The sequence below is a fragment of the Mustela nivalis genome, assembly GCF_964662115.1.
Source record: "Mustela nivalis genome assembly, chromosome: 1".
In the NCBI taxonomy this organism is placed as follows: Eukaryota; Metazoa; Chordata; class Mammalia; order Carnivora; family Mustelidae; genus Mustela; species Mustela nivalis.
The window spans coordinates 41,932,598-41,957,172 of record NC_139020.1 but is presented as its reverse complement, the minus strand read 5'-3'; the positions used below and the strand labels follow the sequence as shown (position 1 = coordinate 41,957,172).

At 36.8% G+C, this 24,575-nt stretch overlaps 1 protein-coding gene across 1 annotated transcript in view; it reads right to left on the bottom strand.

The window, feature by feature from the left end:
- Positions 1-297: 297 nt before the first annotated feature.
- NSUN3 (NOP2/Sun RNA methyltransferase 3) overlaps positions 298-24,575 on the bottom strand; it is a 53,932-nt gene continuing 29,654 nt past the window's right edge. The window contains exon 6 of the mRNA XM_082742421.1: positions 298-673. Coding sequence (XP_082598547.1) covers positions 403-673 — 271 coding nt within the window. The 3' untranslated portion in view covers positions 298-402. The remainder of the gene's footprint in view (positions 674-24,575) is intronic.

The window sequence follows — 24,575 nt, the reverse complement described above, 5'->3', positions numbered from 1 at the left end:
TTGATAAGGTGAAAAATTATAACAGGGACAGCCAAATGTGCATTTTTAAAGGTTCAAAACACCAACATCATGGATACAATGTATCCCTAAACATAGTATGCATAAAACCACATATTCTGATTAATTTAACTATAAAATGCCAACTAAAGGCAGATTTATTATTCAGAACAAACACCATCTGCAACACCTGAAAACAGTGCTATAGATACACTTCTAGGAAAAAAAATACAACTGGAAAATCCTCAAGCCTAGATTCTGAGATGCCAAGTATTAAGTAAACAGGATTCCAAACAGACCCAGGGAAAATGACTCCACATTTATTTAAATGTTAACACCTCAAGAACCCAGAAATATAAATATAATAATACACTGTCATGACTTACAAAATGCATATCACCAATTTCATGTAGTCCATGATTTCTTCAATTTGGCTACATACATTGGGCCCCAGGCTTTACCCTTGTCTGGAATCACTAAGAGTCCACAGTCCTGGCCAGTGGGAGCAAATGTGAAGTCTTGGGAGCAAGTCCTTGCCATTTCCTTAATGTCCACAGGCATGATGTTCGTGTAGGAGTTTAAAATTTCACTGATGACATCTTGATTTTCTGCCTTGGAAAGTGTGCATGTAGAGTACACAAGCAACCCTCCAGGGCGTAAGGCCTTAATTGCAGACCTGTGTGTAATCAGAAAAATGGAGAAGTTTGGTTAGATGTAGGAAAAGGAAAATATAAGGTCAGAGGGCAAGGAAGCTTATACTTGAAAATAACTTTACTGTGACTTAGGCTGCAATAACTGTGGGTGTTTTCTAGCCTTACAACTATTTCTTTCTAATGTGACTTGAAACAATCAACATTGAAGTCAACAATGACTTCAATCAACATGGGAAAAACAGAATGTGTTTGGCTGGTTCTTTTTTGTTTGTTTGTTAAGGCTAGGAGAATGAGGGTGGAACATGATTAATGGGTTTGTCTTTGAATATACTGAGTGGTCCTAATGAGTAGGTGGGAAGAACACCTGAACTTCAGGAAAGCAGCTAAGGTTCAGTGATAGCTAAAGTCATGGGCGTAAATAGGATTTCCCTGGAAAAGAGCAAGGAAATATGGACTAAAGGAAGACACTAAGAGAATACCTACATTTAAAGGGAGACAAAACTCAGGAAGTAATGAGGGCTTCACCTGATGAAAGTGTAGCTTTAGGAAAAGATGGAAAGAAAGGTATTTTTGTTTGTCTGTTTTGGCTTTTTTTGTTGTTGTTGTTGCTGTTGTTGTTTTGTTTTGTTTTTGTTTTTGAGGAAGACTTGAACATATTTGTAAATGCAGATCCAGGAGAAGAACAGATCTAGGACTTTAGACAGCAAATGGAAGATCGAGCTTCATAACAGATGGGGTTCCAGCACTTCATCTGAAACAACATGGAAGCATGAAGAGGGAACTAGAATGTTTTAAGGTAAATAAAGTTCATGATAGAAAGAAAGCCTTGATAATAAGAGTGGAGTGGGAGACAAGGTAATCTACTGAGAGAAAAAACAATAAGTTTTAGTCCTGCTGGTGTGGTGATAACCCCTAAACAATTACTACTCAAGGTTTTTGTTTAAAGAGTCCACATTCTAAAACCTCTACTGGACTTAAGTATACAGCCAATCCCATGTCTCATCTTTGTATTTTAACAATCTAGAGCACATGCCAGTAACAGATATTTATAATGAAGATACACATTATCAAAATAAGTTCAAATTCTATTCCCTATGTCCAATTACTAAAGGATTGAGGAATCCTAATTTAAGACAAACTGACAAAAAAAAAAAAAGAGACAAACCGATGAAAAACTTTTCGTTCCTCAAATATCCTCAGACACCCTGAAACACAAGGTGAAAAATACATACATATATTTTTAAGTATCAACTCAAAACAAAAAGTAAATAGGATAGACTTATTAACAGATAACATATTTCAACATATTTCTGAAAGATAATATGCAGATGGAGGAGTAGTAGCAGATCAAGAGAGAGGAGAGAGCCTCTCATGGCGAGGACAACAGCCACAGGGAGCATAATTTGACCTGGGGACTACAGAGTTTGGGAACTGGAAATGCCAGCTATAATGTGATGGGAGTAAAAAGTGAAAACAAGGATATTAATTCAGAGCATATATAAGAAACCATGGATTCCATACACCCATGTATGGCAAGTCAGGCAGCCAGGTAAATAGTCTGGAAGGTTTTTATCTAAGAAAGTTGAATAAATTATCTGAGGAGACCTAAGTCAGCCACTGCCAGCATTTGCCCCTGAAACCAAAGTCCTCCACATTCTCCCTTGAAGGGAGCCTCCGGGGTAACTGCCAGCTCATCATAAAGTGACATCATTGGGCAAAAAAATCCCACCTTTAAACTTCTAAAATAAAACTCCTAGTATTTTACTGCCCGATTAAATAAAAATGTACAACCAAGGACTGCCAGATAATTTTGGGTGATAAATGCTTAAGAAATGTATTAACAGTAAAAACAAACAAAAAAATCTTTAAAAACAACACAACAACAAAAACTCCTTGCCATCATGAAGCTACCATTCTAGCTCGGGGACAGAGAATATATAAAATAATAATAATAATAATAATAGTAATGACAGTAAGTTAGTCATGAGCTAAATTGTGTCCCCTCCCTCCAAATTCATTTGCTGAAATCCTAACCCCCAAGAGTTCAAAATCTAATAGTATTTGGAAAATAGATCTCTAAAGAGGCAATTAAGTTAAAACAGGCTGGGTCCTACTCTAACATAACTGGTGTGTCCTTATAAGAAGAGGAAATTTGGTCACGGAGTTATAGAGGGAAGACCATAAGAAGACGCAGGGAGACGACAGGTATCTACCAGCCAACCAGAGAGGCCTGAAGAAACCAACCCTGGCGATCTTGCTCACAGACTTCTAACCTCCAGAACTGTGAGAAAATAACTTCTGTCATTTAAGCCACTCTGTCTATGGCAATTTATGGTAGTCCTAGAAAACTAGTACAAAGTATATATACACCAAAGGACAACTTGTGTGTGTGTGTGTGTAAACACATACATAATACACACACGTATGTATGTATGTTTGTGTATTTTTCCCCTATCAGACAATCCTCCCCTCAATTCTCTGAAAACACTGACTGCAAGTCCAACTATTTACCTCAATTCTGATGCTATTCACCTGGAGTTAGTATCAGATTCCAAGGTTAAGGGCTAAGGCTGCCCTTCAGATGCCAACTGGAAGTCTAGGCCTCTGGTACTGCTGACTGACCTGCCATAAATTAAGGGTTCCCACAACCCCTGTCCTTGGTTTCAGCAATTTTCTAAAATGGCTCAAAGAACTCAGGAAAAGAGTTTACTTATTAGATTACTGATACAATTCAGGGATTAGCCAGATGGAATGCATAAAACAAAGTATGGGAAAAGGGGTGCAGACCTGCTGTGTCCTTTCCGGGCATGCCACCCTCCCAGTACCTCCTCACCAGCACCTCCTCGTCAACCTGGGAGCCCTCCATATCCCTTGAGTGAGGGTTTTTTATGGAGGCTTCATTAAGTAGGCATAATGATTAAAACATAAGCCATTGGTGTTTTCACTCAATCTCTCTGGAGGGGGTTCTGAAAGCTCCAATCCTCTAGTCATATGGTTGGTTCCCTTGACACCCTTAGAGGCTTTCCAAAAGCCATCTCACTGACATAAACTAAAGTGTGGTTGACAAAAGCTTTTATCAATAACAAACACTGCTCCTTTCATACTAACAAAAAGCAAGTATTATAATAAAACATGTTTCCATCCCTCTTATCACTTAGGAAATTACTAGGGTTTTAAGACCTCTGGCCTGGATCCAGTAACAAAGACCAAATATATCTTTATAATATCATAGTTTACATATTTTTTATTTACTAATAGGTTTATGAAGAAAATTAAATCAAGATAACAGGATTAGAAGAGCTTGGATGGGAGCAGGAGGAAGATTACAATTTTACATGGGGTAGTTTGAATAGGATGACATTCAGGAAGTGACATTTGAACAAAGACCTGGGGAGGTAAGGAAGTGGCCATGCAGATATTGGAGGTAAGAGCATTCCACACAAAAGAAATAACCAGTGCAATAACCCTGAGGCACATTCGAGGAAAAAAGAGCCAGTGTGTCTGGAGCAAAGTGAGCAACGGGGTGGAAGAATGAGATGAGATCAGAAAATTAAAAGGAAGGGGTATAGAAGGTCTCATATTAACACTGTAAACATGTCAATTTTATTATGAATGAAAAACATCCATACTTAGATACATTATTATTAAACCTTAGAACTTCAAGAACCAAAGATGCTAAAAGCCTTCGGAAAGAAAAATGGGTCACCAATAAGGCTCCAGGAAACAGATTGGCATCAATAGCATAGCTCACTTGAAATCCTGGGAAAAAGGCAATTTAAAGTTGATGCTATTTACTGCCAAACTGTCAAATAAATATATAGGAGAAATACGGAAACGTTCAGATATCTGATGACTCAGAAATGTTACCTCTAGCAAAATGAGGAGGTAAATCAAGAAAGGGGAGAAATGTGATACTGAATTTCGTAAATGCAACATAGGAAAGCAGTGGAGGGAGTGAAATCCCAGAATGATAACTACTCAGGAGCCCCAGAGGGTAACTACTCCAGGTTAGAATGAGGGAGATATTTAGAAGGAAGTGAGAAGGGACAGAAGAGATGAAATGACTGAAAAGTGAGAAAACCTTGAAGATTTGGTATATGCAACTGGGCTGGGGCTGGGGGAAGGGAGAAAAAGAGGAGAGAAAGGGATTTTCCCACCAAATGTGACTGTACGAACATTTTCCTTCTAGCACTCGATCGTTAACACTGAACCAATAGAAAAGGAAATGCAATTCTAAGGTTATCCGTCCATTCTGCAGCAAACAGTATTTACAGATTTAAATATATACTCATTATTGGTCTTCAGTGTTCAGAAACATTCCACCAGACTGACCTTAGTTTTAGTAATGCTTCAGAACATATCTGTACCTCTCAGAAAGAAAACTGTGGACCAGACAGGAGAGGTGCAGTTGTCAATCACCGGGAAGTGGGGAGGGAGAAATGAAAGGCGGGGTGGGCCTACAGATATTCTTAAATCACAAAAAGAGAAACTAAGAGATAGTGGCCTCACTATTTCAAAAAGAATAAAGTCGGAAATGTGTTCAGAGACCCTTCCGCTAACAGAATAAGAGGTGTAAATCTAAGCATGCAATGCTAAATCTCTGAACTGAAGGAGGGAGAGACTGAGAACAGGGTACTAAGAACTCAGGGTGCAGAGTGGGGTGAGGAGGTTAAGGGTGGCCTAGGTGAGAGAAGCCCAGGAAGAAGTCAGTAGTCAATGTCTAAAGTTGATAAATTAAAAAAAAACAAAAAAAAAAACAAAAAAAACAAGATAAACATACTAAGTTAGAAGTTTGGGAGCAACAGGCAGAATAGGTAAAGAACAAATAATTAGAAGTGGTTGCCTATGAGAAATAAGACTAGGGAAAGAGTGGGGAGTGGCAGGAGTAAATCTCTTTTAACTCAAAGTTCATTTATATTTTCACTTTTTTCCCATATGATGTATTTCTATGATAACACAAATTAAAGGGGAGCCATGACAGTAGGATAAATATCAAAAATGTTCCCACAGACACTGTTGTTAACTTTTGGGGTTTTTTTTTTACACTTAAGGGATTAACTCTCTAGAAAACTTATTGCCTGAGGTTCCAGATGACTAAAATTTAAAGGTATTCAGAATTTCTCATGTATTCATTTATTGTAAAAATATTTGGGGAAGTGCCTACCACCAAAAGCCGACTTAACCTTCAGTGTTTGTTGGCAATCTCTGAAAAAATGTTTATATGTATCTTACTTTTCACCGTTCCCTAAATATTGCCCCAGAAAAAGAAAAAAAGGCTCCTATCTAAAGAGCAGAGATGTGAACCATTCATGGGTTCACATTTGTGACTAGCCTGTGATAGGAAGAATAATGGCCCCCCAAATTTGGCCATATCCTGATCCCCAGTACCTTTAAACATGTCACATTACATGGCAAAAGGGTATTTGAAGAAGTGATTAAATTAAGGAACCTGAGATAGGAACACTAAATTGGATTATCTGAGTATGCCCAATATAACCCCAAAGATCCTTACTTACAAATCAAAAAGTGAGACAGGAGAGTCAGAGAAAGAGGTGATGACTGAAGCTAAGGCAGGAGTGACAGGACTGCTGGCCAAAGACCAAAGGCAAGGAATGTGAACTGCTTCTGGAAACCAGTTTAGGTAAGGAAACAATTCTCCATCTTAATCCCTTTGGGCTGCTATAACAAAAACACCATGGACTGAGGGGCATGAACAATAAACATTTATTTCTCACAGTTCTGAAGGCTGGAAAGTCCAAGATCAAGGTACCAGCAGGTTTGGTGCCTGGTGAGGACCCGCTGCCTGGTTCACTGATGGCCTTTGTGTCCCCACATGGCAGAAGGGGTGAGGGAACTCTCTGGGTTCTCTTTTATAAGGGTACTAATTCCATTCATGAGGACTCAACCCTAATCACCAAATCACCCCCAAAGGCCTACCACCTAAAACCATCATCTTTGCAAAGAGGATTTTAACATAAATTTTGGGAGGATACAAATATTCAGTCTACAGCCCCCATCTAGAGCATCCAGAAGGACCTGCGCTCTGCCAGGACCTTAATTTTGAACTTAGAACCTCCAGAAGTGTAAGATAAATAAACTTGTGCTACTTTAAGCCACTAACTTTGTTGTAACTTATTATAGCAGCAATAGGAAATTAATACACAACTGCGATGGTTTTTTTATTTACACCTAACATATTAAGGCATCAGAAGATTTTGCTAAAATTGTGTAAATTACTACACTCATTTCGGATTATAGCAAGGGGTACAAAATATTCTTTTTTTTTTTTTTAAAGATTTTATTTACTTATTTGACAGAGATCACAAGTAGGCAGAAAGGCAGGCAGAGAGTGAGAGGGGGAAGCAGGCTCCCCGCTGAGCAGAGAGCCCAATGCGAGGCTAGATCCCAAGACCCAGAGATCATGACCTGAGCCGAAGGTAGAGGCTTTAACCCACTGAGCCACCCAGGCATCGGGGTACAGAATATTCGTTGAAAAACTGTGATTACTGTGTAGGGGATGTATGCAGTTTGAATACAGCTTTTTTAAATCCCCGCTAAAAGGACTTATTTTGCTCTTACTTCCACAGTTAGCAAAGCCAATACCTAATCAAATAAGTACAATTCTTTCCTATTACAGTTACACAAAAGTACACAGAAGGCTCATCATTTACAAACAATATGTTCCTGGCTTGATGGAAATTAAATTAATTTTTACGTTTTGGCTAATTCTCCTGGTTTGTTTTTATTCCAACATTCATAATTTATCTTTCTAAAATTAGGTTGGAATAACTTAACTGGTCACATTAATTTCTAAACAAGAAAATTGTATGTGGCAACACAAAGGCTTTGTTACTAACTGGGTTAATCTCAACACCCTAGCACAAAAATGTTAGGGATTCCTAACAAATGGTGGTTGTTTGCTGCTGATGATTGTTGTTTAAACACCATTTTTTTTTTTTTGTCCTTTTGCTTATAGCAGTTATAGATTTGAAAAATACCATAATTTGGGGGCACCTGGGTGGCTCAGATGGTTGGGCATCTGCCTTTGGCTCAAGTCAAAAGCTCCAGGTCCTGGGATTGAGCCCCACATCGGGCTCTCAGTTCAGCAGGGAGTTTGCTTCTCCTCCTCCCTCTGCCTGTGCTCTCTCTCTCAAATGAATGAATAAATTCTTTAAAAAATAAATACCAAAATTTTGTATTCATAGATCAAGGAAAACAGGCATGTGAAGTACTCCTAGGGTTCTGAGAATTATTAGAAAGTATAAAGATATCTTTCTAATTAGCATTTATCAATGCATATAATAGCTTCTTTAGTTTTGACACATAAATGGCAACAGGTAACTTAATTTTAGTTAAGGCTAGAGTGTTTATAGATTAGTTCAATGATTTAAAAACCAATACTTCTGGCATTGGCATTCCAATAAAGTAAAATATAATTTAGTATGTGTTTTATAATATTAAGTGAAAATTAATACATTTCTAAAATATAAGTACATAAATATGCACTACTTTACCTACTAGTAGTAGGTAAACTACTAGACACTACTAGTAGTGTCTAAATCATCTGCTTCTATAATTCATGCATACTTTGAAACAGCCCATAAGAATGAAGTAATTATTATTTCATCTGAATCACAAAAAGACTGTATATATATGTAATATGTAATATAATATGAATATATATATATATATTTTTTAAGAACAGTTAGGTAGGAGGATGTGAGAAGGGTGTGACGCTTCAGGACAGAAGTGATTATAATCAGAATAAAGGTACCACTTAATAGGTCTTAACAAGCCCAGTAAGAAATTTAAAATTCTGGAAAGGGAAAAAAAATTTAGAAGCCAGAGAGACTTGAATAATACAAAGGAAGGTGGAAAAGTTGTGGTATTGACCATATAAAAATATAAGTCGGGATTAGAAAAGAAAAATAAGATGCAATGGATCTGAGGTCTGGTAGAAGGCAAAAAGGGTTCTCTCTATATTTATGTAAATTTCTCTATTATGCAAATTTCTTCTTCTTTTTTTTTTTTTTAATAGGAAAGAAAACTACATAACTAAGCAACATCCATTTGGCATAATGGTATCCTCTGCTAACTTTCTCCAAATGACTTGTGGTCCCTTGGTTTCTCAATAACTATAAATTTCATAGTTTAACAAGAACCTGAGTTATAGGATTATTTTCACGTATGCTATAACCTACCTATACTACATGAAATTACTACAAACCAAGTTGTATTAAGACTGGCATTATTTGTCACTGAATTGTAACAGATGCTAGAGAGATGGTCAGTCAGCAAAGCATTCTAATCATACTTGCCAGCAGAAGGCAGAAAAAGATGTCATGACTAACTACAATAGATAGAGCAAAAGTATTCATTTGATCAGATTAGGTGGTAATACTTTAAACTGAAGTAGAAACTATTAGACATTATCTTGTATTTTATATATATTATATATATTTTATATATTATTGAATTCACTATAACGCAGAACCAGGGGAAATACTTCTATAAAGGAGGCAGATTTGTCACTTAATACCATCCTTCTATCATTAACTGAAACATATATTCCCCTCAGAAACCCCTTACCCAAGTCGTAGGATTAACCCTACTTTAAATTTGAAATAAGATTCTATCTCACAACATGCTGTAGGAAATAAAGCTGGTATTGATTAGCAGTACAGCATAAAATAAAGTGGGAAATGCTTTTACCTCAAGGATTCCTAACAGAAAAAGAATGATGACTTTCTTTGCCACAGAACTTATACTGGATAGCCTGTTGCTTTATGGTAGAAACTGGCCATACAAATTTCTCCAAATCTTTGGTTGTCTTTCAGTGTTATTATAGAATAGGCTGAAATGCAGTTTGTGCTTGAACCACCTAGTTAAGCACAAAATAAACATATTCTATTTTTTTAAAAGATTTTATTTACTTACGAGAGATGGTAAGAGAGGGAACACAAGCTCGGGGGAGCTGGAGAGGGAGAAGCAGGCTCCCAGCTGAGCAGGAAGCCTGATGAGGGGCTGGATCCCAAGACGCTGGGATAATGACCTGAGCTGAAGTCAGTCGCTTAATGACTGAATCACCCAGGTACCCCAATTAAACATACTCTTAAAAAAGAAACCATTAAATAGAATAAATTAAAATTTCCCATTTACAAACAGAAAACCTTAGTGGATTTCGGACAGTTCACAGAGTCGACTGCAATAAGACTTCAGTTCTATTATCTCTTACATGTCTTTGTAAAATCCAAAAACTCTGCAACCTAGTTTTTTTTTCTTAAGTCTGTGGCAGACTCACCGGCCTCAAAATCTGACCTAAATTGATGTGAGGTTATTTATGGTCAAGACTTAGCCCATGTGATATAACTATTCAGAGGTTGAAAACATATTAATATTGGATGACAGGTTGCTGCCTCAGACCCTACTGGGGGAAGTATACCAAATATCTACTACAGTACCTTTAAGAAAAAAGAAAAAAAAAAAAAAACTGAAACATATCTGGCCTCAAACATGCTGAATAAGATTATGGACTGGTATTTTAGCTTCAAATGAGTTACAGTGCAAACAACATAAACTTGATCTTGTCTTGTATCTACATGATAAACTAGTCACATAATTAACTGATGAAAGCTTAATTACTTTTAAAAGTAAACCATTTAAATCTTAACTTTAAAAAGCACCAGATAGGTAAATCCGCAGTCTGCAGGAGTCCGTCAGGGTACTCCTATTCTAGTACAGAGTGAGCAAAAAATACTGGATTATTTTGTGTTCTTTCAATGGACTGAGGATTCCACCTTCCCCCCAAAAAGTGTTTTGAGACTCGTATGTTTGTATTTTTAATTTTATTTATTTTGTATTTGTTAAAGAACACTTTGTATAATCAATAATAAAGCCTCTTTTTAAAGGAGTGTGTCATTTTGTTCAGTGCTTTTCCCTGAATTGCTCCACCCTTAAAAGATCTGCTCAAAGAAAAACAAAGAATTAAGTCCCAAGAGCCATTTAAGGTACCAGCTTAGAAATAAGAAGTTGCTGGCACTCCCAGCACAAGAAGGGAGACCACCTTTCCATTTCCAACCTGGTCCACATAGTTTACCAGCTTTCAATAAGTAAAGTATAATCGTTGAGGGGGAAAAAAATGATTACCTGGCCTTAATACCTTGAAGGATAAAAGTATTACCACCTTAATGAAAACAAGTTCAAGGACTTTAAAAAACTAGAAAAAGGAAAAAAAAAAAAAACCTAAAACTAAAACTAAAACTAAAACATCTTGAAACCCTGGTAGCTATCAAGATTCCAAACTAAAGGTATTTCAAACTTAACCAAAATTGATAACATGATGCAGGGTGCCCTGTTGTTCCTAAGGTAAATCTCTGAATCTCAGAAAATGTTATTTAAATAGCTTCTAAAACAACCTAACACATTCTAAAAATATAAATTCCATTTTTCTGGTATATTCTTCTGATCCTTGATTAGTAATGTGGCATTCTGTTGGGAGGGTCAGTGTTAATTAGATCACTAATTTTAACTGTTTTCTATATTTAAAAAGATTGAACAAAACTGCAAAAGAAAACAATCAGCACAGCAATAGTGCCATCTTTTGACCAAAACAGAAAGTGATTCTTTCCCCCTTTAATTCCTCATGATTTACTTACATATCAGGAGATAAATAACATCTTTTTTTTTTTTTAACTTTTTTAAAGATTTTATTTATTTCACAGACAGAGATCACAGGTCAGACAGAGATCACAAGTAGCCAGAAAGGCAGGCAGAGAGAGAGGGGGAAGCAGGCTCCCTGCCGAGCAGAGAGCCCGATGAGGGGCTCCATCCCAGGACCCTTGGATCATGACCTGAGCTGAAGGCAGAGGCTTTAACCCACTGAGCCACCTAGGCATCCCTAAACAACATCTTTTTATGTCTTCCTTGTAACATGTTTGAAGTTACAGTCACTGCCCCTCCTACGACAATTTCTGGTGCAGAAGTAAAGCAATCATAGATGTCTACACTTTTGAAAAATTAAGATTACAGCTAACTATCACTTGTTAGTGATTAATATATTTATTCTTCATCTTTCCTAAAGTCCCCTCTAAGAACATTAAAGCATTAAGGCAATAGCTTCCTTTTCTTCAGATGTAAATATGGAGAAGCAATCAAGTGAAACAGACTTAAAAATTCCTTCATTGCCACAGTATTCTCAATCTTGTTCCCTTCATCTTAGAAACTCTAGTATTAAACATTTTTTTAAAAGCCAAGTGAGACTATAGTAACATGAAAAAATTTAAAGTGGGCAGAAAAGCATCAATCCTGCAATTGGTCCCTTGTAACCATTTAATATTCAATTAGTATTTCAAAGGTTTTATATATAAGGCTACTTCATAAGGTTACTTTCAAGTTACATAGAAAAGAAAAACATTTCTATAATTAATGTGAAAGACGTATGAAAAGTACTGGCAGTCTTTGTATCTTAACTACTCAAATGACAAACTAAATCCCAAAATGAAAAGGTTAAATGCCTCCGGAGAACACTGCACACACAGCACATGTTCTCCCAGGAAGAAATTTTTACTTTTTCTTTCAAATAAAATAGAAGACTCCTGTTTCAACAGGAATATGGATTTGGTCCAGGAATCAAATGAGATGCGATTCCTATATTAGCCAGGTGAAGGACAAGCTATCAGTCTAATTAGTCATATTATCTTATGTTTATTTGGTACTTAATTTAAAGAGCACCTCACACATGGAGTCTTAATAAAACCTTATGAGGTGAAGAGGGTAAATAGTCTGACCCAATTTATCAAATGGAGGGTGGTCACAAAGACTCAGTGACTTACTCAAAGTTACAAAGCTAATTAATGCAGCACAAAGATTGCCACCCTAATTGAATACCAGGAAAAGGACTGCAAGCTTTACCACTGCTATAATCCTGAAGCAATGTTATCACTGCTAAAATAGGTATGGAATTTAGGCCAAGAATAAAGAGGATGCCACATGCATACATTTTATCATCCCAACTGTCCCAAACACGGAAAATATGGAGTAACTATATACTTACAGGCTCTTTTAACATAAAGAAACTGAAGAATTACTAGATCTGACACTATGACCTGAGAATCTTGGCTACCTGCTCCCTTTATGGAATACACAATCTTCACCTGTTCCAATGATAGAGCATTTATGATGAGGTAAATGAAAGCAAATACCCCATGCTGAGACATAATTTGAACCTCTTCACCACAGACTGACATCTAAATCATAGTTTTAAAGAATTTAAACAAACTACACTTGACTGTTAGAACCTCTGAGAACCTCCATTAAAATTACAAATAATTTGGAGTAATTTGGTAATTATTCCAAACTCCAAATCATCTGGCAATTCATTTAACCGAATTCTGAGTATTGTTTGAGTAAAATGAGTATAAAACCAGCCCAAAAGTTTCATCTTCAGCCCTCATCTAACTATACTATTTGATTCTTTCATCCTCAACCTCAAGAAACATTCTCCCACTGTTTCTGGACACTACTCTTCCTTTGTTCACACCTCCTTCTCTGAAGTTCCCCTTTAGCCTCCTTAACCACCTTTCCTCTTCTTCCTATCCATTAAATATCAGTCTATCAGTCTTCCCAAGAATTTTATCCTTAGGGTATTTTTTTTTTCCTTTAAGATTTTATTTTTAGGGGCACCTGGGTGGCTCAGTGGGTTAAAGCCTCTGCCTTCGGCTCAGGTCATGATTCCAGGGTCCTGGGATCAAGCCCCGCATCAGGCTCTCTGCTCAGCAGGGAGCCTGCTTCCTCCTCTCTCTGCCTGCCTCTCTGACTACTTGTGATTTCTGTCAAATAAATAAATAAATAAATCTTTTAAAAAAATTTATTTTTAAGTAATCTCTCCACCCAACATGGAACTCAAATCTACAACTCTGAGCTCAAGAGTTGTATGCTACACCAAATGAGCCAGCTAGGTCCCCTCCTTGGTTTATTTTTTCTTCCTAAAGTTGGGTGTTTTACATGTTATCTCATTCAAGCTTTCAATTAAGTTTTCAAACATTAGTTATTATTCCCACTTTGCAGATGAGAAAACCAAGGCAAGAGAGTTAAGCAACTACTACAAGGCCACTCAGGAAATATACAAACCAAGAATCAAATTCAGACAGTAGAGCTCTACAGCTCATGCTGTTATTCAAGGTGTTATCCTTGACACTTTCTTCTCCTTCCCACTCCAGAGCAAATACATCACCAAGTTCTACTAATTCCCCATTGAAATTATCTTGCAAATCTAACCACATGTCCCTATTTCCCTATCATTTACTTCCTTAATGCCTTTGTTACCTAATCTTGACTATTGTAAAATTTTTCAAATTGGTTTTCTTGCTAAAGGATTTTCTTGTAAATCTCCTTTGCATCTTCCAGTGTTATCCGATCAAGGGATTTCCAATTTTTGACAAACACTTCTAATTTTTCCTCAATACCAGTTCTCAATTCCTTCTATAGTAATGTGATTTTTAATGGTATATAGCTAAGACTAATTTCCTAAACTGCCTTTCACCAAAGGTAGTCATATAACTAAGTCAAACCATGAGATGTGAGTGCAAGTAATATAAGGTATGTTCTTTTGTCCCTTCCTACTAGTTGCAATGCAGAATAAACACAAGAGCTGAAATAGTCACCCTGGACCATGAGGTGGAAGAAAGTTGGGGCCTGGGTCCCTGATGATTGTGGAGTCTGGCAATCAAATGGTTGCCAGAACCCTGAGAAACCTAGTCAGGCTTTTACTTATTTAAGTCACTATTTTGAGTCTATTTCTTTTTGTTATATTAGAACAAAAATTATCTTCACTTAAACTGAATTGGCACCAAATGTGGACTTGCTTTAGCAGAATCTAAAATGTGGAACTGGCTTAGTAAGCCGGCAATGGAGAGAATATTCAAACAAATCACTACTGGCTACAAAGCCCAAGTGTTAATTTTATGTGTCAACTTGACTCGGCGGTTGTGCCTAGATATTTGGTTAAGCAGTATTCTGGATGTTTCTTTGGTGGTATTTTTGGATAAAATTAAATTTAAATCAGTGAACTTTGAGTAAAGCAGAATGCACTCCATAATGTGTTTGGGTCTCATCCAGTCAGTCACAGCTGAAGGCCTGAATAGAAGACTGACCTCCCTTGAACAGAATTCTATCAGCTGGTATTATTCAGACTTGAACCACGGCATCAAATCTTCTCTGGATCTCCAGTGTGCTCACTCATCCTACAGAATTTGAATTTGCCAGCCTCCATAATCGTGTGAGCCAATTTCTTTAAAAAATAAAAAAAAATAAAAATTTAAAAAAAAATCCCTCTTTCTGTATATATGCACACATCCTATGTTTTTCTGGAGAACCCAGATTAATATAGCCAGTAACCCTTAGTATGGCATGGGACATAATTTAATAAAATCATTGTTTTATGATATCTTGGAAGACAGACCACATGCTACCCAAAGCTTATATAACTCAAAGGTGACCAGAAGAAAATCTCACAATGTTAGTGCGTGTTAATGTGAGAAGGCTCAGAAAAGATCTTTGGATTTGGAAGACAAGATGGAAGGAATACAAGTCTGCTAAAGAAGGCCCTCAACCTGTGGATTATAATCTAAATCAACCAAAAATTCAGTAATTTGAGCCTTGTTAGGGTTGAAAAAGTCAAGATTCTGTGGCCCAAAATAAAGCAGTGATAAAAAGGTTTCCCTGAGGAGGCTGCTCTAACAGAGATAAGACAGTGGCCTCAAGGCTTCTTCAAGCACTTCTGAGTAAATGTTCTTATCCAGAGAGCAAGATTTAGTCCCAAAATAATGATTTCTTTCACACCTCATGAATACATTTCAAAAATGTTATGCTGAGAGAAAAAGTTCCATATAAAGAAAGAATGCATGTTGTTTGATTACATTTTCATAGTTTGAGAACAGGCAAAGCTAATCTATAGTGAGAGAAGTCAGAACAGTGGTTGCCTTTGATGAGGGAAGCAAATGGATTCTAAGGAAGCATCAGAAATCTTCCTGGCGTGATAGAAATGTTCTATATTTTGATAGGGTTATGGGTTACACATGCCTCTGTAACTGTCAAAATTCCCTGAAATGCACATATCGCCTCGTGTACACCCATGTCGTTGTAGATCCAGTGGCTCAACTTGTAGGTGGGGTGGGATAGCTCCTCCAGCAATCATGGGATCTTCCCTCAGCTTCTCTGAATTCTAGACCACGTTCCTATGCAGCTCCATCTCCAAACGTGCCAGCTATTCTGCAGACCATCCACATCATTAAGATCAGAAGCTTGGGGTGACAGGAGACCTTTACAGTTTCTGGTGATAGAAAGATGTGGTTCTTCTGTCCTTCTGGGTTGTGGTGTGTCTTTGTTCTCCCCCACCTTGTATGCTAGTTACTAGTCCTGGCTAACTTCAGGTCCCACACCAGAAGTAGGGGCACAATTACATACAACTTTTATAGACTGTTTAACTGCTCCCATGATTCAGTGAGATCTAATTCCTATAAGATCCCTACATCACTTACAGAGATTCTTCTCTGATCAAATGCTGTCAGTCAGTAATACCTCTCTCTGCTCCTTACAGAATGAGACAATATGTGTAATTAACTCTCAAGTCAAGGAGTTAAAATTCTTTCTTAGCAAGTTCCAATGCTTACATAATTATTTTCTCGTTTTCTTTTGATCAAACTTCCATTTATCCTTCTAGACCTACTTCAAAGTTTATATAATCTCTAAAACTTTCACTGACTTCCCATGGAATTCCTTCCTGTTTTTCCCAAGCAATAAATTTTCAGCTGCTTGAAAACATGGTTTATATTACATTCATTTTGTTTATATATAGCACAACTAGAAAGTATGTTCTCAAAATATATTAAAAATAGTGAATGAATGAATGCTACCTTAATTAAAAGGTAGGTCAAGCAAAGAACTTTTCAGTGTAAAAAAGCTCATTGCAACTAACACTCAAAAATTCTGGTGGGATGGCTCAGTCAGTTGTGTCCGACTCTTGGTTTCAACTCAGGTCATGATCTCAGGGTCATGGGATGGAGCCTTACATTGGACTCCCCGCCCAGTGGGGAGTCCACCTGAGATTCTCTCTCTCCCTTTCCTCCTCCCCCAATTCATCCTTTCTCTCTCTAAAATAAATAAATAATTTTTTTTAAAAAATTCTGGATAACGAACAGCTCAAGCAACCTACAACTCTCATATGTTAGAACAGATGGAAATGTTAGAGGCCAGAGGCTTTATTTGGAAAAAAAAATAATAAACTTTTTGCCAACAATTTATAAATATGAGAAAGGTTTTTTTCCCTTGTAGAAGGGTTGTAGATAAACTCCTAAAGAAGGAAAAATAATCTGTTAATGAAAGTTACTACACAGCAATTGTGGTCTCACAGGGCTCCAAAAACTTTGAGATTTCCTAAGAGATGAGAGTAACAAAGGCATCTTTTGTTACACGAATGAGGTGGACTTTTGAACAACTACTAAGGGTGGGCACTGATTTCCAGAGGAACCAACATGTGACCAGAAGGTTAGAACTTTCAGTCTCACCCTCTAAACCTCTAGGGAGGTAAGAGGGGCTGAAGATTTAACAACTGCCAATAGCCAACAATTTAATCAAGCATGTCTATATAATAAAGCCTCCATAAAAATCCAGAAGGATAGGTCAGAGAGTTTCTGGATTGGTGAACACATAGAGAAGATGGGAGAGAGTGACATGCCCACAGAGTGCATGGAGGTTCTGTGCCCTTTTCCCCTATACCTTGCATCTTTTCCATCTGGATATTCATCTTTAACATATTCTTTAATAGAATTGGTAAATGCAAGTATATGTTTCTCTGAGTTCTGTGAGCTGCTCTAGCAAATCAAAACCAACAAGTGCATCATGGGAACCTCTTACATTTCATTGATTAGAAGCAAGGTGACAAACATGGACTTGTAATTGGCTTCTGAAGTGTGGTGAGGGCAGTCTTGTGGGCCTAAACTCAACCTGTAAGAAGTGACACCACTGTAGAGAGTGTGAGAAGAGTTAAGCTGTAGCTACACACCCAGTGGTATCACAGAGTAACACTTGGTAGTTCACTGGAATTGGTACCACAACCCTTTTAGGCACCAAAAAGGTCATTAAGACATATTTAAAAATGAAGGTTATCCCTGACACTGTCTTTCTGGTAACATAAGGGAAATCTAAAAGATAAAGTTAGTGTGAAATGCAGGCAATCTGATTTAAAAGGAAGGAAATATATTCACTCTTTAAAAAAAAAATAGCCTAATTTGATATACCAATAGAAATATTTTAATTACTACAAGATAAATTAACAAATGATAAAACCACAACTTTAGCCAATTGTCACGAGCTCACAAAGCTTATATGTTTAAGTTGTTCCTTTTTGTCTCCCCCATAATCCTAAATGTTTAATTCCTCTACATTTTGTCTTTTTTTCCTAAATGCTTCAGGTGTTTCTGTTTCATTTATTTTTCCTTACTATTCCACATTTTTTTCCATGTTACATTGTTGAGTTCTAGTATTCATTTCCAATTTTTCTATTTTTGTTCCTTTTTAACAGTTCCTGTTTCTTTCATTTTTCCGTGACCTGTTTGTTTGTTTGTTTTTTATCACTTCACTCTGTTTGTATCCATTTACTGTTTCTACTGGTAAACAGCAGTCTGGGCAAGGAAGCAAATACCACTATTATGCACTATGACCAAAGAAAACATTAAGGTGAAAAGTTGAAGCTCATGTACAATCTATCAAATAAATGCAGATTCAAAATTAAATTTCAGGTACCATAAGAATCTAAAACACAGATATTTCCAGGCTGATAGTTACACAGTGCTATCATCAGTTTGTGAAGTATTATTTTCCAAGCCTTGAGGGACCCCTTCACTATGCTCACAGTAAGTAATCAAATATCTAGATATCAAACTGTTTATTATCAAAGAAGTTCCATAAATTCAAGATAAAAAAACATGACCAAGTTTTCTATTTTCAGAGATGCCATACCCAGCAGCTATTCCTTTGTCAGCTTAACAAACAAAAACAATGCTGATAATTATCTTCTCTCCACTGGCAGTAAGTTTTTACCTTGAAGAAGGAATATTTTTTATATAGCACTTTTTTATATATGGTAGCAGAGTAATAAATGATGCTAGCTATTCCTGAAATAGATTATAAATGGCAAGTTTTAACATATTTATTACCCATTTCTACCTGGAAATCTTATGTTTAGTATACTTTCCCCTTAGCTCTCCGCAAGAGAATATAAGGAAAGCAGATTTGTGTTGCTTAAGTTAGTAAGAGTGACAACAAAGTACATTAGGCCTGCTTTTTACACAGGGTCTTTAATCTACTACCAAATATTGTCTCTTCACTCATATAAAGAAAAAGAACTTTGAAGAAGAAAAAAGCTTTCAAGAAAACCACCAGAATTGACTTAATTTTGACCCTTAGCAAATGTGCTTATAAATGAAGAGAGATTGCTTACTGCTGATTTAAATGATTTTTTTAAGATTTTCAAACTTCTTTTTATTCTTTTTTTAATGACAAATTTTCTTCAAGTGACATCCTACAACTTTAACCATATGAAGATATCATCCCTCTAGCTGGATCTGCTGGGATGAACTGTAAGGTTCTCCTGGTCATTCCTCTCCCTTCCCTTAAGATGGCTCCTACAACAATGCTACAAAATCCTTATGTCTTTACAGAGCAAAGTTTAAAAGCCACAGTTATCAATAATTATTTAGAGGTAAACAACAGGCTGATATAGCATATGTTCTCTGATCAAAATACAAATTAAAAAGGAGTAAGATAATTTTTTATATATATATATGTATGTGTGTATATATATATATATATATATATATATATACACACACACACACACATTCCCATGTTTGGAAACAGGAAACGAACTAAAAAAAAAATATGAACAAAGTTAAATACTGGATCCTAAAAAGACTTAAAAATTTGACAAACCTCAGGCGAAACTGATTAACAAAAATAACACAGGAGACATTATTATAAATCCTACAGACACTAAAAAGATAATAAGATGATATTATATACAACTTCATGTTAATAAGTGTGTAGAGTGACATGCCCACAGAGTGCATGGAGGTTCTGTGCCCTTTTCCTTTTTAAAAAAAAAAAAAACACTTAAACTGATTCAAAAAAAAAAAAGAGAACTGTTAAGGGTCCTGTGACTGGGCACCTGGGTGGCTCAGTGGGTTAAAGCCTCTGCCTTCGGCTCAGGTCACGATCCCAGGGTCCTGGGATCGAGGCCCGCGTCGGGCTCTCTGCTCAGCTGGGAGCCTGCTTCCTCCTCTCTCTCTGCCTGCTTCTCTGCCTACTTGTGATCTCTGTCTGTTAAATAAATAAATAAAAATCTTTAAATTAAAAAAAAAAAAAAAAAGAGTCCAGTGACTGTGGGTGCCTACGTGCTCAGTTGGTTAAGCATCTGCCTTCTGCTTCAGTTGTGATCCCAGGGTCCTGGGATTGAACCCCACATCAGGCTCCCTTATCAGTGGGGAACCTGCTTCTCCCCCTCCCTTTGCCTGTTGCCCCCCACCCCCGCCTGTGCTCACTCTCTGTCAAACAAATAAATAAAATCTTAAACAACAACAACAAAACTCCTGTAACCATTAAACAAGTAAATTAGCAATCAAAAATTTTTCCCACAGAGCTCCAGGCCCATTATGGCTTCAACTGCAGTTTCTACCAAATATTCAAGGGAAAAAGATAACTGCAATTTTCCATACACTGTTCCAGAGAATATAAAATAGAGAACCCACTCCTCAATTCATTTTATGAAGTCAGTATAACCTTAATTCCAAACTCTAATAAGGCTATTTCAAAAATGAAAAATTACAGGCCAGTTTCATTTATGAACACACATGAAAAAGTCCTAAGCAAAATACCATACAGAATCCAGAAAAAATTACCTACATATTTCTACAGATTACAGAATTATGAGGGGTTTTGTTAAAAATCCAAAAGAATTTATAAATTTTTAAACTTTAAAAAATTTATCAATATTGTGAAATAGGAAAATGTCAAAGCTCTCTAAATTGATAGATTTAATGTAATTCCAGTCAAAATCCCTACAATTTTATATGAAACTTGAGAAGCTGATTCTAAAATGTAAAGATGCAAAGGAATCGAAAATAGCCAAGATACTCTTAACAAAACCAAATGAAACAAACAAAAGGAATATTTGCATTATGATATTAATGCTATGGTAATTAAGCTCGTGTAGTACTAGCTGGAGTATCTATAAACAAAGCAACTGAATCAACAGAAATCAGACTGATGTTAATGTGGACATCTGATTTACGATAGAAGTAGCACTACAGAGTACTGGTAAATCGACAGACTTCAATAAATGCTGTTGGGGGCGCTAGGTGCTTCAGTTGGTTAAATCTATGACTCTTGACTTTGGCTAGGTCATGATCTCAGGATTGTGAGACTGAACCCTTTCCTTTGCAGGGCTTCATGCTCAGTGCAGAGTCAACTGGAGATTCTCTCTCTTTCTCTCCTTCTGCCCCCATGTGCTTTCTCTCTCTCTCTCTCTAAAAATAATAAAATCTTTTAAAAAATAAACTAAAAGCTGTTGGGACAATGAGGTATCCATGCGCAAGGTTAAAGAAAGTAAGGAAAAGGAAAAGGAAGAAAAGAAAATAGATCCCTACCTCACGCTACTAAACAAAAATTAGTTGAGGTGTATTATAGATCTAAACATTAAAGTTAAAAAATAAAGCTTCCAGGGGCACCTGGGTGGCTCAGTTGGTGAGCGGCTGCCTTCAGCTCAGGTCATGATCCCGGACTTCCAGATCAAGTCCCGCATCAGGCTCCCAGCTCCTTGGGAAGTCTGCTTCTCCCTCTGACCCTCTCCTCTCTCATGCTCTCTCTCACTCATTCTCTCTCAAATAAATAAATAAAATCTTTAAATAAATAAATAAATAAATAAAGCTTCCAGAAAATAACATGAGAGATTATCTAAGGTATGGAAAGATTTTTTAAACAGGACACACAAAAGAGCATTCATCCTAAAGGAAGATAAAGATAAAAAGCAACAGCCTCTCTTTGTAAAAACAAAACAAACCCAAAACACTGAGAAGAGTAAAGGGTAAGCCACCAAACCACAATATGGAGAAGGTATTTGTACCACAAAGTCAAAAACTTTGAAGGGACTTATATTTATCCTGCTTGCAAGCTAAAAAGGTAGCATGCCAGTTGCAGGGATGCTAAGGGAAGTCATGAAACTCCTAAATCAGTAATGATGGATGGTTAATTACTTAGAAAATAATGGCAGCCAACTCAAAGAAGATTTGAATCTGCCCTGTTTTACCACTGGTCCCCAGAAGACAAAAGGCACTCAATAAACACTTAGACTACAATAAGCAGAATATACAGGGGAGAACTGTCACCATCCTTGCATTCTGTTTCTATGAAAAAGGAGATTCACCTTCCTCCACCCACAAGGCAGGGATAGGCATGTTGCTGGAGTAAACAATTCAAGATTCCTTCCACCTCTTTGCTGTACGCAAGGACAGAAGTAGCTAATACAGTCAATAAACAGCATACGTTGTTATTATTTTTACTAATGAGTAGAGCCAAAATGGAAAAATTAGTATTCATGGAACATCACAAACTCTTATTCTCCTGGAACTGCCTAACTCTGGTACAACCGGTCATACCGTTTCACCTTTTTCATCATGTTTCCATGCACAGGATATAAAGGGAGAAGACTCTTACTTTCTGCCTAAGAGCTATGTGAATTAGCAGATTGAATTTCAAGATTTAGATGTGGGACTGGAGTAAGAGGTTTCCTCAGAGGTCCCTGGATGGGGTTCAGGGACAAGTTAACACAAAGGACTGGATTGTCAAATCAGTCTCACAAGCCAGATATCGTAGCCACTATCAAGCTTTACTAATAATTTCAAGTATACAAGCAATCAAATGGCATACAGGAGGCAGGGACATCTGATGTGGCTACCTCAGGCCTGCTTATAGTTCAGAATGTTTTCTAGCTCAGATAACAGATGAGTTCTCTAAGCAAAGTTCGCAGGTCACCTCACACAATGGGGAGCATTTAGGATATGTCACATCTCCAATATATCTTAGGGAGCTGAATAGCTTGTATGACATTCTCCAGGAAGCTGTGCCTCATAAATCTAGATTCTAGGTTGTGTTTACCACGGCAATCCTAACTAGGGATATTCTGCTCAAAGCATACTACAAGTAAGAGTTCTCTCAGCAAAATTCATTAGTCTATTTACCAAGGAGGTCAGTTATCAACATGTTTAACAGGGTCACCTGCCTTTTTTTCCGTGGGAATGCCTCCCTAGAAATCAAAAGAGAAATGGATCACAGGCCAGCTGCTAACTCCTTCCCCAAAGAGTTATCAAGCTGTTGCCTGGATCATTGAAAAGGCTGATGTTTTACTCTCCACTAGGATGTTTTTGTACCTATTTCTTGCATGAATGAGATCCTATCATTAGAAAGTCTTTAATACTCCTAGGTACCTGAATACATGAAGGAATGAATGGAGTGATTTATTATGATGTAGCCATTTCAAAGGTATATTTTCAAATACTATTTGGTTAACATATTCAAAACAAATTAAATAGAAAAAGATATCAAGTTATATATCACTATGATTTCTATTGTTATGATTACTATATGCAAAGGAAGTCAATATAAATTTCTTTCAATGGATGCCTTATTTTCTTCTTTATATTTCTTTTCATATTTCAAATGCTATAGGAGCCTATATTACTTCCAGGTTATGAAAAATTATGAGAACACCTTTAGCTTAAATATTTACCTGTTGTTTATTTTGTAAAATAGAACTTGTTAAACCCACACCCCATCTTTAACCTGACCAAAGCTGAGTATCCCTTCTCTTGCTACCTCTGTACTCGACTCTGTTACCACGTAGTTGCCCCATGTTATGACAACTGCCCTGTGGACCTTGAGAACAAGGAGCATTTCACGTATATTTTTGTATCTACAGTGCCTAGCAAAGTTCTGATACAAGATACTTAATAAATGTTGGATAAACTAATAAGTGGGGTTTTTTTTTAAGATTTTACTTATTTATTTGACAGAGATCACAAATAGGCAGAGAGGAAGGCAGAGAGAGAGGGGAAAGCAGGCTCCCTGTTGAGCAGAGAGCCTGATGTGGGGTTCGATCCTAGGATCCCAAGATCAGGACCTGAGCCAAAGGCAGAGACTCAACCCACTGAGGCACCCAGGTGCCCCATTCATAAGTATTGATAAAATCTCTTTTTCAAGATTTTATTTCATATTGTCAATCTATACTTGAGATATTTTTAATGTTGAAAATACAGTAGCTACAAACTACAGATGTCCCCTCAACCTTTTACAATTTCATTTAATGTGGAATGTTTTGATCTGCAGACTCTTATTAGAAGAAGTGTGTACTTTGCCCAAATTACATATTTTTAATCAGAGAACTTCTGACTCCTGCCATTTAACTTAAAGAAAAAAAGAAGAAAAAAGAAAGTAAAGTAGTAGTAGTAGCAAGAGTATTAGTATTAATAGTGGTTTGCTTTTGTTTTCTGGATTTCAAACATATGACTAAGCATATAATGACAGCATGCAAAGCTAAGTGAATTAGTTGATCTTTAAGAAGAAATTATATACCACCAAAATTATTTCCACCACCAAAAGAGTGGTGGAAATCTTCCATTCTAATAGAACTGTATATCCAAATATGATTTTTCCAACATGAACACATCAATATTTTGGTCACTATGTTGATGAATGATGAAGACTCATGCTCCATAATCACTAGGTATTCCTTATCTCAGCTCGAAAGCATGACAGAGGAGTTGTTGGGGATTTTTTTTTTTTTACGTTTCTTTTAAAACACAAATCTTGCTGTCAGAG